Source organism: Pyrus communis, chromosome 4 (genome assembly GCF_041283825.1).
Source record: "Pyrus communis isolate YQ-2024b chromosome 4, ASM4128382v1, whole genome shotgun sequence".
In the NCBI taxonomy this organism is placed as follows: domain Eukaryota; kingdom Viridiplantae; phylum Streptophyta; class Magnoliopsida; order Rosales; family Rosaceae; genus Pyrus; species Pyrus communis.
The window spans coordinates 24,652,501-24,668,741 of NC_142568.1; the positions used below are offsets into that span (position 1 = coordinate 24,652,501).

Here is a 16,241-nt window from a genome sequence, read left to right on the forward strand (position 1 = left end):
ATATTGGTTTCATCACTAACTCATTTTCATTCGATAATTGAAAACTTAGAAAAACATTAAAGTTTGAGTCAAGAAATTTTCAATGTGGCGATGTGACCACCACATGGTGTTACTACTTTACTTGTATTATAACACATATAGTTATATTATACTATGGTTCCTATCATAACAATTATTGACGCATAAAAAAAGATCATCATGCACTTGCGATTACTCTCGAGGAGAATAATGAACTCTTTCGATGGATCTTAAGTTGGGAAAATTTGTCATATTTCGTCGATGTGGAATTCTGAAAACATGGTCAGTGTGGTGATGCGTATCACCATGCGTGTGGGTTCCAAGTTAGGACAAAGAGGGACTTGCATTGGTTACTCGAGGGACCAATCAAAGATAGCCCACATGCTTCATGGCGGTTGTCTTGCTTATCGATCGGTATGATGAATGTTCTTTACACTAGGCCTCTTTACAAGGTAGGTTTCCAATTCATACAAGAGGCCTTTGTTCCTACGAGGATCCTTTGGACCGATCAGTAGAATAATAGTGATAGATCTCCTTATTGAACGGTAAGACATGTTGCTTTGCCCGTATGAGACCCTTTTCTGGTTTGTTGAGTTGCCTTGCTCATGTTGGAACTTATTTTACAAATTGGTACATTACGGTGTTCCTTACCTATTCTTAGTGTTAACTGGTATTCGACATGCAACGAGGACGGAGACACAATGCGTTGGCATGTTCAACTACGAGGCTTCGTGTTAGATTTATAGGTTTGAGTGCTGCCACTCATTGTATAAACATCAATTATGTTATTTACTTATTTTATATCATGTGAATTGGTAATATTACGTAATACTTTTATGACGTACTAATTTTTTTTTGGAGATGTTTGTGGAAATGAAAGTGTTTGCAAATTTACAACCTAGGAATTGTAGACTTTGTTTACATCCATGGAAAATGTTCATGGGTAATTGGGTATCGTCATAAAGACCTCTTTGGCCCTTGGGTTGGCTCAATTCGGCAATTTTGTGAAAAAATTGAGAAAATAAAAAATAGAGAATTTTAACGAAAAACTTTAGATATTGTTTACTTTAACGAAAAATCATATTTTTATATTAAAAAAATCAATCTTGATACTATTCTGTTTATCTTTTATTTTGTTTAAAACTTAAAATTTTCAAATCATTTTCATTAGTTTTTTTAAAAAAATTAGTAAAAGAAAAGGGAGCAAAGCCAAAGCCAACCGACTGTCCAAAAAATAGTGGCAATGACGTAATTAGGTGGGAATGAGTGGCCCTTATCGAAACAAGGTAACTTTAAATAAAGAAACTTCCCATCTGTGTCGCCAAACATTTCCTCGTTTGGTTGCGGCTGTCCTCTCTCCTTCTCTCGTCGTGTTGCCTTCCCCTTCTCTCCCAGTTAGAGCCTCACGTCACATAACTTGAAACCAACTCTCGTAATTAGCACTTCTCTGAGAATCACGAAAGCGGAAAGCTCGAGAGAGAGAGAGAGAGAGAAAGAACCGATGGCTCTGAGTCTGAATTCGATGCTGACCTTCCCGTCTCACAACCTCACTGCCAAGTCCCACAATCTCAAATCTCCCAAAATCTTCATGGCCTCCACTCTTCACTCCTCCACCAAGTGAGTTTCCTTCTCTTCAATTCATTTCTGCACTTTCATTGCCTGCGTAGGCGGCTGATCATCTTGGGTGCTCGGATTCTGTGCCCACTTGGGGAAAATGCAGATGGGTATCGCCAAGAACGAATATTTAACCATTCTGCTGATCTGGGTTTTTATTTTGTTAAATTTTATGCTAATTCAGCTGAACAGGGGTTGTTTTTGGATTTCTGGGATTCTATTTTGCATTAATCTCATTCATTTTGTATACTTTTTGAGAAATCTTTTGTAATTATTGACGTTGCTAAGCATAATTGAAATTTATTGTATCCCTATTTTCCTTTTTTTTTTTTTTTTTTTGTTTAATTTTTGGGATCCGGTTGTTAGCTAATTCCTCTTGTCTTTCACCTGCATGAATGGTTATCTGTTCAATTTTGCTACAGAAACATATAGAAAAACTTCTAATGATGATTGGATGCTTTTTGAATCTTATTTTCTAAAAAAAAAAAAAAAAAAAAAACCTCTATTTGCTCATATTGCTATTGAATTTTATTCTGTTGATCTTGATGGAATATTTTAAAAAGTGATATGAAAATCGCTAGTAAGTTTTCCCTTTGTATTTAACTATTTCTTACATTAGTTGAGGGGTAGGTCTGATTTCTTGGGTTTAACTCCTTCTTTTGGAACTGTGTCCTGTAAGTTGACCAATTTCATTTATTTAAACGATTTATTCAGTCTATGTTATTTCATATACAAGTTTAATGTATCAATTTTCCCCGTGTCTTATTCTTTTTATGCATTTTTTGGTTTTGTATTTCTCCGATTACTTGGTTTTTAAGAGTTAGGGAGAAAGTATATGGAAGAAAGGGTAGATGGAGAAAGTTGGTGGGAGGGAGAAGAAGAAACAAAGAATAATTAATGAAAGCAATATCTTGAAAGTAAAAACAGATTTAAAATAATTTTTTGGTTTCTGGTTTTTAGTTTTCATTTTGTGCACGACATTTTTCCTACTTCATTCAGACGATTCTTCTTCATCCTTCTTTCCCCCATAGACTTTCTACATACCTCAAGCACAAAAAAGTGAACTAAAACTAAAAATTTAATGGCCCCTTCTGTGATTGAGTGGTTATTATAAAGTTTTTTTAGTGATTTCTCACTAGTTTACTTTTTTTCCCATTAAAGTCAGCTACTTTTGTGTGCACACTTACTCCTTACATTTTCAAGCATTTAGGTGTCATATTTGTTTGTTGATATGGTTGGTATCCATGATATCCATTTTTTTCCATGTTCTCGAGTTTTCACCTTTTCAGTTTTAGCTGTGACGCCGTAAGCAACAACTACTGTTTGTTGTATTCAGTTTTACAGCTGAATTTGGTAGTTGCCTGTATATTTGATTTCTCTGTTCTGTATATTGCGGCTGGTCATGTTTGCTCTCTCCACCACCCCCCCCCCCTCCCTCTCTCTCTCTCTCTTAAAAAAAAAGAAAAAGAAAAAAACCGCAATCTTAATCTCTTGCTCGTTTCTCGTTTTTGTTAACTTTGTATTACTATATGTACGCTCTCTCTCCCACCTCTAGATAATTATATCGAGAACGATGATGTTGTTAGAATCATTATTTGAAGTATGCCAATTTTTAATCTATTTTTTCTGCTTTATATAGAGAGACTGAGAATCTGAAGAAGTCTTTTGGACCTCCACGTGAGTTACATGTTCAGGTGACTCATTCAATGCCTCCTCAACAGATTGAGATCTTCAAGTCATTAGAGGGTTGGGCTGAGAATAACATCTTGGTGCACCTAAAGCCTGTTGAGAAATGTTGGCAACCACAAGATTTTCTTCCGATCCCTGAGTCAGATGGATTCGAGGAGCAAGTTAAGGAGTTGAGGGAAAGAGCAAGGGAAATTCCTGATGATTACTTTGTTGTGTTGGTTGGAGATATGATCACAGAAGAAGCCCTTCCAACGTACCAGACAATGCTTAATACCCTAGACGGAGTTCGGGATGAGACTGGTGCAAGCCTTACTTCCTGGGCTATTTGGACCAGGGCGTGGACTGCTGAAGAGAATAGGCATGGTGATCTTCTTAACAAGTATCTTTATCTCTCTGGACGAGTAGATATGAGACAAATCGAGAAGACAATTCAGTACCTTATTGGATCTGGAATGGTGAGTGCTTTCTTTCCTCTCATTTTGTCTGTTTTTGTTATTTTTTGGACACTGATATTTTTAGATAACTTTTCTGAGCCATGCTTAGGAATTTCAGCATTAATGTTATATCTTGAAGGATGCAAACTTGTCGAATAAGGGGCAATGCTACTGTTATCTTCTTCTTTTTTGTTTTAAATTATTGCGCTGACCGGAGTTTGAGATGCTTAAAACCTTTTGGCTGATCATTAATATATTACAGTAGGGAGACGAGAACAAGTCATAGAATGTGAACAGTACATGGTGTCTTAAAGTTCCAGTGCCATTTTTGTTTACGGAAGTCTTTCTTTATGTTCTTTTATAGCACTATGCTTCTGGCACCTCAGAGAACCTCTGCATTGTAACCGCTTGTGGAAAATGAAGCATTTATGTGTGACTTATGAACAAACTACTTTAAGGAATAGCCATTAAGAGATTACGTTGATTGGAATGTTGTAACTGCATGATTGTCACTTATTTTCTTGGATGTAATCTCACGAGTTATCACTACGATGTTTCAAACATACACACACACACACACACAGAACCTTCTTAAGAAGGAACATCTACCCCATTCTCCCTCTCTCCAATTTTGGTTGGCTGATTTAAACTCTGCGCATCTTACGCCTGTTAAACATAGCTGAAATTTTCTTTTTATGCTGTTAGTAGTTAGTACTATTATTATTACGAATAATTAATATTACATTTATACTATCTTGGTTTTCAATTTTGCTGTTCTGTAGGATCCTAAAACAGAGAACAATCCCTACCTCGGGTTCATTTACACTTCATTCCAAGAGAGGGCAACATTCATCTCCCATGGGAACACAGCCAGGCAAGCCAAAGAGCATGGGGACTTGAAATTGGCTCAGATATGTGGCACCATTGCCTCGGATGAAAAGCGTCATGAAACTGCGTATACCAAGATTGTGGAAAAGCTGTTTGAGATTGATCCAGATGGCACTGTGTTGGCCTTAGCTGACATGATGAAGAAAAAGATATCAATGCCTGCCCACTTGATGTACGATGGTCAGGATGATAATCTGTTTGATCATTTCTCAGCTGTTGCCCAGAGGCTTGAGGTGTATACTGCCAGGGATTATGCTGATATATTGGAGTTTTTGGTTGGAAGATGGAGCGTGGAGAAGTTGACTGGTCTTTCTGGTGAGGGACGCAAGGCACAAGATTTTGTGTGTAAATTGCCACCGAGAATCAGGAGGTTGGAGGAAAGAGCACAGGGAAGGGCCAAGGCTTCATCCCTTGTTCCATTCAGCTGGATTTTTGGTAGAGAAGTGAAGGTTTAATTGGGCGGTAGTTGAGTGCATTGTGCACATTCCCCCTGCGCCCAGCCACCCACCCAACCTATCCATGTCCTATTGTGTCTAGCAGAGAGTAATTTCGGTAGGGCTTGTCGTCGTGCCTTTTCAGAGGGTTGGGAAGTTTAGAAGAATGTGGGATGGAGGAGGAGTAAACTTTTGTTGATGCACTGTTTTGTTTTTCTTTCTTGTATTGGCACTGACTAGTATTTTGTTTAATCTGTCAACCTAGAAACTAGAAAGAAAAAAAAAGAGAGTAAGAATTGTGTTGGTTTCGTATTCCCTTTAGAATGAATGTGTGTGTTGTTTATAAGTATCTGCTGCTACTTCCCTTGCCCTCTTACGGATGATCATTTCTATTTTTGTTGGCTGTTTTGGGGTTCACTTTATAAAGTAATTGAATGATTTTCCTTCCTCTTATGACGCAATCGTCCGCCCGTCCCTCTCTCAAACTCTTGTGTTGCTCTTTAGGATCTGGACTCTTAAGTCTCACTCAAGTGAAGTGCATATATGGTCCTCTTTCTTCATGCCAAAAAAGGCTGCCTTCTCTTAATTCCAAAAATTTCCTCAAATTAAAGCTGCTCTACACGCTACTCTATGATGTCGTGGTTGGATGGTTTGATGCATTTTCTTGGCCAAGGCGGAATTTAATTTTTTTAATTAGGCTTTCGTATCAGTCATGTATCAAGCGACTTGTGTGCGTGATGTGATTTGCTTGTTTAATTTTTGTGTTACTTGGTGGCGGCTCGATCGAACCAAGCCTCGGCAATTTTGGCTGCCAATTTTACCAATCACTTGCAGTGTTTAAAGTTTTAATCAACTAGTTTTCATTACAAATTAAGCTATGAATTCTATGGCCATTCCATTAATCCGAAACTAGTAATTACTAATCATCGAGCAGGCGAGCGAGTGAGCAAGCAATTGAATTTGAATGAACGAATGAAATACATAGTAAATTTATTTTAGAGAATAAAATTATAAATGAAATGAAATCAAAGGAGAGCAGCAGATCCAGCAGGCCTATGTTCCATGTTAGACTTGGAAAGGCCATGGCCAGTCCTTCAAATCCTCGTCAGCTGCTTGTTGCACCTTGGAACTCCTCATACCAGCAGCGCCACCACCACCACTTCCCTCAACGGAGGCATAGTACCTCAGGAAGAAGGCGAGTGTGAGCACCACCCACTCCAAGCAGAATATCACCACGCTCAGCCCTCCTGCCAATTTCAGAATCACACTCCCATCCTCTTCCCTCACGTACGACTTGAGCTCCCCGAGAAAGTCCCCCGTCCTCGTGAACACCAGCACCGCCACCGACCCTTGGAATATCGCCGTCAGCACCGTCGACACCATGTGCGCTCCGTACCATTTGGAGCTCGACCTGCTCCCCGCCGCCGCACATCCCGATATGGCCCCGGCAATTGTCAGCACGTGGAGCAGGATCAAGAAGAAGCCGCACACCGACGGCAGCAGCCGCAGAGACAGCGTCAGGAAGATGCAGCTGGAGGCTGCTCCCAGCAATATGTAGTTGCTCAGCAGGAACACCTTGTGGGTGTGGTATTCCGACTCTGAGCTTGCTCCTCCCAACTTCGCCACATTCATCGACATGCCACCCATTTCCGAACAATTATCGAATGTATGTGTGTGCCTAATTTGTAGTTTGCCTCCACTAAATACCTAGATGGATCTGGATTTCTCAAAGCTGATGATGAACCAGAAACTAATCGAAAGGCTGGATTTTTGAATTTGCAGGTGATTTACCCCTTTTCCTAATCGATCGATCGAGAGAGAGAGAGAGAGAGAGAGAGAGAGAGAGAGAGGGTTGTGATTCAGATTGCGGGGGAGCATCCCTATTTTATAAATAAAAAATGTGTGAAGTGTAATGTGAGAGGCTAACGGTCATTTTATTCTTTTGGCTACCGAAGTGTAATGTGAGAGGCTCCCAAATCAAATGTGTGACTTGTGAGTGAGGATCGGAAATATGACCGTTGGGAGTAGTATCGGAATCCCCACCGCCCCCACGTTACCAAATTACCAAGCTTTTGTAACGGCTACTTAAATTAATTTTTGCTCCTTATTTTTATTGTCTGATTCAATTATGTATATACGGTTGCAGACTTGCAGTAGCAATTGTTTGGTTTTCTGTTATTTTATATCTTAATTTTTATGGTGTTACTAACAAAATGAAAGTGAAGTTAATTTATGACTACGATTCAAGGGGTAAGAGGGATTGTGAAACTACTACTATAATTCCCATTATATTCAGTTCTCATTGCCCCTAGTAATTTTGATCAACATGTATGAAAGCAGACTTAATTTATGCATTTGAACTAACTAGGTTTCAAAATTGTAGCTCCTTCAACCAAAAACTGATAACTCTCTATATAAATCAAAAGAAGCACTTCATCGCCACATTTAAATTGTCACTAGTGCTACAATCAGTAGGATTTTCTCCACTCATAAACAAAAGTGATGTATTCAATTAATTTGACTAAAACATAAGGATATGCAATCAGACAATTAAAATTCAAATTCAATATCCCTTGTCCGAATTTGGTTTATCGGTAGAAGTGCTTTGGACCTCAATTAGAATTAGACGGGTGGGATGGCAAAGTTTGTACCCAAAAGAAGCAATTAGGCCCAAGTGATGGGAAAGAGCCCAAAGTTTCCTATTTTTTTTCCAATTAGTTTATTATTACAGATATTGCAATTACAATTTGGTCTGTTAGTCGGAGTCGCAGAGACAGACGATGACGTTGGAGAAGGACTTGCAGAGTCACCACCTAGAAGAAGAAGAAGAAGAAGAAGAAGAAGAAGAAGAAGAGCAAGCGCAGCAAATTCATTCGGGTGCGTGGCGTGCATATTTTTTATATTTCGTAATTTTCGTTGTTGAGCAAAATCACTCAATCCTATCGTTGTTGAGCAAAAAACCCTTGGAAGTTGGAACTTGTATAAATGTATTCATATAATTAACATTGTATGTACAAATACAATGCAAGAATAGAATAAAGAAAATGGTTTTGATGTGTTTTGATATGGTTTGATTTGTAGGAGTTGCAGCAGCAGCAGGGTGGGAGCAGAAAAGATTGGGGACGGACGAGTTGAGTGAAGTGGGATGGTTCATTCTGGGCGAAAATCAACAGCATGTTGGTCCCTATGCATTCTCGGAGCTGCGGGGTGAGTTTGTTTTGTTTGCCTTGCCCTACCACTACCCCTACCCCTGCCCTTACCCTAGCAGCACCTTATATTATGTACAACCTATAATATTATTAATAACAATTGATATGAACATTCAATTGTCTGTGTGGAATGAAGAAAGAATAGTGATTCACCTCGATTGCTATGTAATGTTGATATGGAAATTGAATTTACTGCAACATTGTTTCCTTCTTCTGAATTTCAGTTCTACCCGTAATCAATTGAATAGAGCACTCTTTCAGTCTCACTTATCATGTTCAATTGCACTTCTAATTTGCTTACTTACTTCGCCTGGACAGAACATTTCTTAAATGGATACCTCACCCTCCATACGCTCGTCTGGGCTCAAGGAAGAAGCTCATGGCAGCCACTCTCCTCCATTCCCGACCTCGTCACTGCAATATCCCATCACGACCAAGTACCTCATGTTTCAACCGCAGGTCAATTCTTTGTTCTTTTTTATTCTTTGGATTTGGGATTATCACTTCCGTGATTTACTTGACTTACAATTTATTCACTTCTATTGCAGTGCCCCCAATCCCAACTGATGATGAGGATGACTTCGACAAATGGCAGAAGCATGTATGCGAGGCAGAACAAGCAGATAGTGACAGACCTTCTACGCCCCCCGAGGGAGAGGAAGAATTCACCGATGATGATGGGACAACATACAAGTGGGATCGGGGTCTTGGGGCTTGGGTTCCCCAGGTTGGTTCATGGTTGCTGCAACTTCTTATGTTTTTCTTATATTTCATTTTATTGTTTGTGGTGGTTTTTCTGTTCATGGTATATCTGGTAGCATGCCAATGAACGCACACAAGTAGATTTTTGTTGTTTGGTTGCACATTGGCGAACCTTGAAGAGAATGTTCGGTACCACGTTTCTGAACATTTCACCGAGTGTCCTTCCATGGTCTGTCGAAGAGATCAGTATTCCAATTTTATTAAATAGGAAAATTTTGATATCAAACTTGAAAATTTGTCTCGCTTGTTTTTGTTGAATTTATATTTGACTGATTTAATGTCTAATAGGATAGCGCTTTCGGGGTAGAAGATATGACTTTTTTGCAGGAAGAGGAAGTTTTACCAGCTGCCAATTTTTCTGAAGCCACCGCAAGGGAAGAGGTTAATGCACCTGTAAAGGCTTCCAATCCCTCTAAAGAAGATGATATCAATGGTAGCAGTGAGTTAGAAGGCAATCAAAGTTCTAAGAGGAAATTGTCGGATAAGGAAGCTGACAAGAAGGTTTACCCTTTTTATCTTGTTCTTTTACTTTTGATGATTGTGTATCTTTTATTTGTTAAAGCCTACTAATCAAACTCTATTGTTCCGTGGGAATGTGATTGGATCCTATTATTAAATTTGGTTATGCTAGTCTAGACTGGAAATGGTCTATGTGTATAGGATTTATGAAGCAGTACCAGTTGACCCCCCCCCCCCCCCTGTCTTATTACTTGTACTTTCAGGAAGCTAATAGACCTCCTGATAGTTGGTTTGAGCTGAAGATCAACACGCATGTTTATGTAACCGGATTGCCTGATGACGTCACAGTCGACGAAGTAAGTCCCCGTCATTGTTTTATTCTCTGTATTTATTGTGGCATACTACTAATTTCAGTGATATTCGTCAGGTGGTAGAGGTGTTTTCCAAATGTGGGATTATAAAGGAGGTAAAGTTTTCTTCTTTTCATACAATTCATGTTGTTACTTTGTTGTTTAGTACCATTTTTTAAGATGGTTCAATGATGCTTAAAATTGAGTTCAGAATTGAATTAATATCTTTTGGAATGGAAACTTTTAAAGATGCATTGTACTTATCTGAGCATTAGAGCAAAAAACTACGGGGTTATATAGCTTTAAATCATTTTCTGCATAATGATTTTTTTTTAGTCCAGTGTTTGTCCGCAACCAAATTCTTAGACTTTTTTCTTAAGAGTTATTGTCAAATTATAATGGAAAGTGGCCTTGTTATCGTATCATGAAACTAAGTGTGAACATTATACTTTGTGTTCCTTGTTAAACATCCAGCACTGTGTAGCTTAATTGATAAATATCTACTCTCATACTTCACACCATATAAGCTTGTTACTCAATGGAATTTATAGGATCCTGAAACAAAAAAACCTCGTGTGAAGCTGTATGTTGACAAAGCAACCGGAAAGAAAAAGGGAGACGCACTTGTTACTTATATGAAGGTAACAATGCTTTTTATTACTTCTGCTGTCTTTGTGATGTAACGTGTCATTTCTGGGTATTTTATTATATGCGTTTATGTAAACTATAGGAACCATCGGTTGTTTTGGCTACCCAAATTTTGGACGGAACACCTCTACGCCCTGGTGGCAAGGTTCTTATGTCGGTCACCCAAGCTAAGTTTCAGCAGAAAGGTAATTGTTAGTAGTCAGATGATATTTGTTGAACTGTTTTTTGTCTTGTACTTTTAGTGTGAGATTTTAAAATTTTTGCTACTTTATATACAAATGAGAGAACTACTGAAAAACATCATCAACACAGTATTAGAAACATTTTCAATAGCATGCCTTAGATTATGAGCTTTCAAGTGTGTTCTGTTTTATTTAAAAGCTTCTGTTATGTATGCAGGGGACACATTTGTTACCAAACAAGCAGACAACAAGAGGAAAAAGAAACTTAAGAAAGTGGAAGAGAAGATACTTGGCTGGGGTAGGTTCATATATTAATATTAGTCGTGTTCTTACTTAACCTTATTTTTCATGCTGATTTGTAAACAGAAAGCTTCTTGCATTAGATATCTTTATTCCGGTGAAGGAATACCTCATATTGTGATTCCTTTCCACTTATGCTTAAAGCTTCTAGTCTTGTCTTCCAAATGTAGTATGCGTTGCTTTTGCAGTCAGTTGTTCCCTTTCTTTTGTGAATAATAATATGCCTTTTTGTTTTATCATATCATATGTCATATATTATAGAAATTCTTCTACATCTTGAGATTTAAAATACAAACTACTTTTTCTTCTGCCCGCAGTGTGTTCATTGTTTTAATCATAAGGAAATGTTTGCGGATCATATGCATATTCCTATGTTTCACAAGTAGTTTCTTTGTGTTTCGGATTTTACAGTGAAGCATAGTGTGAACCTGACGTGGGTGTCTGTGGATAATTAGCATATGCCTATGCTTCATAACCTGCCGGACATTTTCTGTCATAAATTTTGGTATGAAGTACCTTATGTGCTCTACAACACTAATAGTATGATCACATTTTCTTCTTATTGAACAGCCGGCCATGACGATGGAAAGGTGTCAATTCCAGCTACTGTTATTCTTCGCTACATGTTCACTCCTGCTGAAATGAGGGTAAGTTGATAGCTGTCATAACAGATTATATGTAGTGTCTATGCTGTTGGAAAACTTGTTTTTTCCTTCTGCGTATCATGTATCAACGGATCAATAGTTGGTGATGTTTATTTGCACAACAACTTTCTCAATATATAAAGCCTTGCGAGAAGGGTATTTTATTATTCTGATCCTGTTCTGGTAACCTTTCTCCTAAATAATGTTTACAGGCAGATGAAAATTTAGGTCCAGAATTGCAGGCGGATGTTCAGGAGGAATGTGTGAAGCTTGGTCCAGTGGACTCAGTGAAGGTAATATACCCTTCATGTGTGTGATGAAGAATGGCATTCAGAATTTCTCCGTGATATGTGCATACATGTCTATGTATGTTCCTTTTTCTTTTCCCTTTCCTAATATCCTCAGGTTCCCATTTTGTTTTCTTTGTAGGTTTGTGAGAATCATCCCCAGGGAGTTGTTTTGGTCAGATTCAAGGATAGGAATGATGCTCAGAAGTGCATAGAAATGATGAATGGGCGATGGTAATCAATATTGTGTGTTTACTAAATTACAATTGCAGTTATTGTGTAAGGTTGGGTAGATGGTGCTGCTGCGGGAGATTTTTCAGTGTGCTCGGAAGTACAAGCTGGTACACCACATGTCATGACATTGAAAAATTTCTCGCCACTAAGAACTTAATTGTTTATTTTGTAGATTTCCAATGATTAGTCTTCCCATTTTCTTTTGGTTCTACATTTAATTATTATTATGTTCATTTAGGTTTGGCGGTAGACAAGTACATGCAAGTGAGGATGATGGTTTAGTTAACCATGCTTCTGTCCGGAATCTGGATGAGGATGCTGCAAGGTTAGAGCAGTTTGGTGCCGAACTTGAAGCTGAATGAGTTTATATCAATGCTCAATAGTTATGTCAGTCATACATCTGAATTAATACTCCTTGTAAAAAGATCCAGCATCCGATGCTCGTTTACTGTTTGTAGAATTTGTTGTCACGGGATTTATGAATTTGAACAGGGCTGAAGGTGTTTTAGTCGGATCTTGTAGGTTGAAATACCCTTAGTGCCTAGAAAGCAAAGAAGTGTTTCTGAAACTGCAAGTAATGTTGTATATTCTGTCTAATTAAGGTCTTTGCTAGTAACTAACTTGGATACTTAAGTTTGTTGTCATTTTTCGATTAACTTAATTGTTTCATGATCTTTCTTTGTTCACGATTTCTCCCTGTTTTTCTTTCAATCTGCCTACTACAATGGAACCCTATGCCACCCGCCGCCTTCCGAGCTTTGAACTAAAATGGTTAACTTGGGGTAACCTTAAGAATCAAGAGATAAAAATAGATAGGGCGTGCGGGAATCATCTCCCCAACTTGAATGTAATTTTGGATTGTGCCGCTGCGGACTTTGCTGGTTTGGCTTGGCCGAGATTTGTAAAGGTTTACTTGTGTTCGGCTTCCGTCCCTCCCTATAATACCCAAAGATGGACTTCGATGTGACCACGTGGAGACTAGAACGGATTTGAAAAATGAAATCTTAATGTTATAACTGCTGGGCCAACGGCCCAACATTTTAAACTTAGCAGTCCAGAGCCCGACGAGGAAGCAGTTAGTTATACGGGTCTTACCCGAGTGCAAAAGCCCACGTTTCATTTTCTGCACTTCTCCCCTCCGTCTCCCACTAGAGATTAGGGTTTTTGAATATGAACACCACAGTCGCTCACTGTTTGAGTTAAGTGAATTAGGCACGCCGAGCAGATCCATAGATAGAGATGTGGAGGTATGCAGTGACAGCAAGAGCAAGAGCAGCGTTCCTTTCGACGCAGGCGGCGGCACGGGAGCTGTCCGCAGCTCATCCAAACCACAAGGTGCTTTCCTCTAAAACACTAACTCCTCTACTTGATCAATTTCCTCATTTTTACACTAGATTCCAAAACCCTAGGTTCTTCTCTGAGCTCTCAGAAAACCCTAGGGATTCTGATTCCGCTCAAGGAGAAGAGCTACCTGCTCCTGTGGGATTTGGTGAAAATGTTGATTCCCAGCCGGACAATCTTGCCCCTGGGGATGGGGACGCGCAGGAGAAGTGTTCGGAGGGTGTTGATGTAGAGTTGCGGAAAGGACAAGAGGTTTATGAGATTGATTTGGAGCAGCTGGAGAGTGTATTGTCTCTCCTTCAGAGCAGTGCTGATGGGAGTCTTGAGTCTAATTTTGATGCTTTAAATTTGACTCTGCATCCTGAGTTTGTGGTTAAACTAGTCGAAACCCCGCTTGTTTTGGGTGAGAATTTGATTAGGTTTATTAAATGGGCTTTGAAGGAGAAACCCGAGTTTAGAGTCACTACTCACGTCCTCGATGCGCTTGTACGATCCACATGTAGTGGCCTTGTTAGGAAGAGAGATGTATACTTTCTATGGGATTTTGTTAAGGAGATTGGTGAGAAAGAAAATACTTTGTTGAATTTGGAAATTCTCAATGAATTGATATCCTCATTCTCAAAATTGGGTAAAGGGAAAGCTGCTTTTGAGGTGTTCAACAAGTTTGCTGATTTTGGATGTTTCCCGAATGCAGATTCATATTACTTTACAATTGAAGCACTCTGCAGGCGTTCATTTTTTGATTGGGCTCTGTCTGTTTGCGAGAAGATGCTTGATGCAGGAGTCTTGCCTGATGGTGAGAGAGTCGGTAGGATCATATCTTGGTTTTGCAAGGGCGAAAAAGCTAAAGATGCCCATTTGGTTTATTCGTCAATGAAGGTGAAGATGCAGGACCTGCCACGCTCGCCAGTTAATCTTTTGATCAGTTCACTCTGTAGGGAGGATGAAACTGTCAATTTAGCTCTAGAGATATTGGGTGATTTATCTGGAGAAGCACGGAAATATGGGATTAAGCTGTTTTCAGCTGTTGTTCAAGGATTGTGCAGGATAAAAGATGTTGATGGGGCCAAAAAGTTGCTTCTTGAGATGACAAGGGAGGGCCCACACCCAGGAAATGCAGTTTTCAATTTGGTTATCAATGGCTATTCTAAGGCTGGGGATATGGGAGAGGCAATCGAGATGATGAAGCTAATGGAGAGTAGGGGGTTGAGGCCAGATGTGTATACTTACACTGTTATTATGAGTGGTTATGCAAATGGGGGTCTGATGGAGGAGGCTTGTAAAATATTATCCCAAGCCAAAAACAAGCATCCTAAACTGAGTCCTGTGACTTACCATACAATTATCCGTGGATTTTGCAAACTGGAAGATTTTGACGAAGGTTTAAAGTTGTTGGGTGAGATGAAACATTTTGGGGTCCAACCTAATGTTGATGAGTACAATAAATTGATCCAATCTCTCTGTCTAAAGGCTTTGGATTGGAGAACAGCAGAGAAATTGCTTGAAGAAATGAAGGATAACGGGTTACATCTCAATGGGATTACAAGGGGTCTTATAAGAGCAGTCAAGGAACTACAGGAGGGGGAAATAGAGATTGCAGAAGCCTAAAAAGGTTATCTGGTTTTTGGTACGCGGATGCTACTATGAGGACTTGCGATATAAAAGTGAAGCTTTGCAGTTTGTTTTGTTCGTGGTGCTTGTTAAACATCTCTGCTTCTCAATCATATAGAAAATGAAGATTGGATTTTTTTTTTATCAATTTGTTAGTTGCCACTTGGGTAACTACATAGCTAAGCCAGAGGCACGCCCCTGAAAAGTGGGGACTAGGTCCCCTTCCTTGCAACATGCAAGTGTGCTCTTATTTTCTGGCTGCCCTTTTGCTCCATCTTGATATCAATGGGGTAAAATAGCTGCAGTCTTTGGCTTCGTTTTTACTACGAATTTTATACCTTTTAATTTTTTTTCTTGTTTGGATTTTGATGTGATTTATGTTCTTAAACGCTATTTGAAGGTTAATGTTACTTGCTTAGATGCAGTTAAAGCTCAGGCGAGTTGTTGGAGCTTCAGTACTTGTTCTGAAAGAGGAAATTTTGTTAATTGTGCCTCCAGCTTCTTTTATTTCAGTTGCAACCCTGTCCTCAAGTGGGTTTCAGTTCCTCTTTTGTGTTCTAAATGTGCATATGAGTAAGCTTGGTCTGGTTATTTACGTGATTTTCTTTTCGAAGATCTGAAATCTGAAAAGCATTCAAACTGATGGTTCATCATACAGCAGAGAACAGAAAAGTTTCTCTTAGGGCTGAAGAAGATGTCTGTTAAGCTAGGTAGTTTCAAGCGAGATAACAGTAGCTAGGTAGGTCCAATGCAAGTTGATTTGTTAATCAATAACCTATTTTTCTTGCTCATATGGATTGAATGTTATATAGCAGAACAAGAAAACACATGTAGGAAAGAAAAAAATATCGATTGATAGGATTGGGCACGTGGTATAGAAAATTGAAACCTATACACGAATGAAGTCGGATCGTACCAAACGGTTCAATTTTTGAAGTTTAAATAGTTTTGGTTTGAAAACTGAACTGAAAGTTAAAATAATGATTTGGTTTCAATTTCTAATATTTGAAACCGAACCCAACCGCATAATATTAAAAAAATATATTTAATTTAATTAACAAATTAGGTGTTTGGGTGTAATTGATTATTTAGTGGAGTTCATACATGAATTTGGATTTGGATGCTTGAATATCAGTA

General features: G+C 38.9%; 4 protein-coding genes across 5 annotated transcripts; 3 read left to right on the forward strand and 1 right to left on the reverse strand.

The window, feature by feature from the left end:
* Nucleotides 1-1,333: 1,333 nt before the first annotated feature.
* Nucleotides 1,334-5,426, forward strand: LOC137722508 (stearoyl-[acyl-carrier-protein] 9-desaturase, chloroplastic). Its single transcript, XM_068461523.2, has 3 exons — nt 1,334-1,635; nt 3,272-3,776; nt 4,538-5,426. Exons 1-3 carry the CDS (start codon nt 1,520-1,522, stop codon nt 5,096-5,098), a joined length of 1,182 nt encoding a protein of 393 aa, XP_068317624.1. The 5' UTR covers nt 1,334-1,519; the 3' UTR covers nt 5,099-5,426.
* A 594-nt stretch (nt 5,427-6,020) lies between these two features.
* Nucleotides 6,021-6,932, reverse strand: LOC137722911 (uncharacterized). Its single transcript, XM_068462031.2, has one exon. The coding sequence runs from the start codon at nt 6,722-6,724 to the stop codon at nt 6,143-6,145; it is 582 nt and encodes a 193-aa protein (XP_068318132.1). The 5' UTR covers nt 6,725-6,932; the 3' UTR covers nt 6,021-6,142.
* Nucleotides 6,933-7,192: 260 nt separating this feature from the next.
* On the forward strand, nt 7,193-12,826 carry LOC137722719 (uncharacterized). 2 transcript variants are annotated; one of them, XM_068461787.2, is made up of 14 exons: nt 7,193-7,954; nt 8,159-8,284; nt 8,605-8,745; nt 8,835-9,013; nt 9,337-9,549; nt 9,771-9,863; nt 9,935-9,973; nt 10,409-10,498; nt 10,588-10,690; nt 10,905-10,985; nt 11,558-11,634; nt 11,844-11,924; nt 12,061-12,152; nt 12,391-12,826. In XM_068461787.2, exons 1-14 carry the CDS (start codon nt 7,858-7,860, stop codon nt 12,512-12,514), a joined length of 1,536 nt encoding a protein of 511 aa, XP_068317888.2. In that variant the 5' UTR covers nt 7,193-7,857; the 3' UTR covers nt 12,515-12,826. The 2 variants fall into 2 exon arrangements, with proteins under 2 accessions (XP_068317888.2, XP_068317889.2); XM_068461788.2 differs by having other exon boundaries at nt 7,217-7,954; nt 8,168-8,284.
* A 437-nt stretch (nt 12,827-13,263) lies between these two features.
* LOC137722706 (small ribosomal subunit protein mS80 (rPPR6)-like) lies at nt 13,264-15,590 on the forward strand. The gene is made up of 2 exons (XM_068461774.2): nt 13,264-13,487; nt 13,575-15,590. The coding sequence occupies exons 1-2, from the start codon at nt 13,392-13,394 to the stop codon at nt 15,099-15,101; spliced, it is 1,623 nt and encodes a 540-aa protein (XP_068317875.2). The 5' UTR covers nt 13,264-13,391; the 3' UTR covers nt 15,102-15,590.
* The last annotated feature ends 651 nt before the right edge of the window (nt 15,591-16,241 follow it).

What these genes read in the sequence shown, in the direction of transcription:
- LOC137722508 (XM_068461523.2), top strand. Translation starts at nt 1,520, where the DNA reads ATGGCTCTGAGTCTGAATTCGATGCTGACCTTCCCGTCTCACAACCTC. An exon ending in ACTCTTCACTCCTCCACCAA is followed by an intron (nt 1,636 to 3,271) that starts GTGAGTTTCCTT and finishes TGCTTTATATAG; the next exon opens with AGAGACTGAGAATCTGAAGA. An exon ending in ACCTTATTGGATCTGGAATG is followed by an intron (nt 3,777 to 4,537) that starts GTGAGTGCTTTC and finishes GCTGTTCTGTAG; the next exon opens with GATCCTAAAACAGAGAACAA.
- LOC137722911 (XM_068462031.2), bottom strand. Translation starts at nt 6,724, where the DNA reads ATGGGTGGCATGTCGATGAATGTGGCGAAGTTGGGAGGAGCAAGCTCA.
- LOC137722719 (XM_068461787.2), top strand. Translation starts at nt 7,858, where the DNA reads ATGACGTTGGAGAAGGACTTGCAGAGTCACCACCTAGAAGAAGAAGAA. An exon ending in ATAAGGAAGCTGACAAGAAG is followed by an intron (nt 9,550 to 9,770) that starts GTTTACCCTTTT and finishes TTGTACTTTCAG; the next exon opens with GAAGCTAATAGACCTCCTGA. An exon ending in TCACTCCTGCTGAAATGAGG is followed by an intron (nt 11,635 to 11,843) that starts GTAAGTTGATAG and finishes TAATGTTTACAG; the next exon opens with GCAGATGAAAATTTAGGTCC.
- LOC137722706 (XM_068461774.2), top strand. Translation starts at nt 13,392, where the DNA reads ATGTGGAGGTATGCAGTGACAGCAAGAGCAAGAGCAGCGTTCCTTTCG. An exon ending in CAGCTCATCCAAACCACAAG is followed by an intron (nt 13,488 to 13,574) that starts GTGCTTTCCTCT and finishes TTCTTCTCTGAG; the next exon opens with CTCTCAGAAAACCCTAGGGA.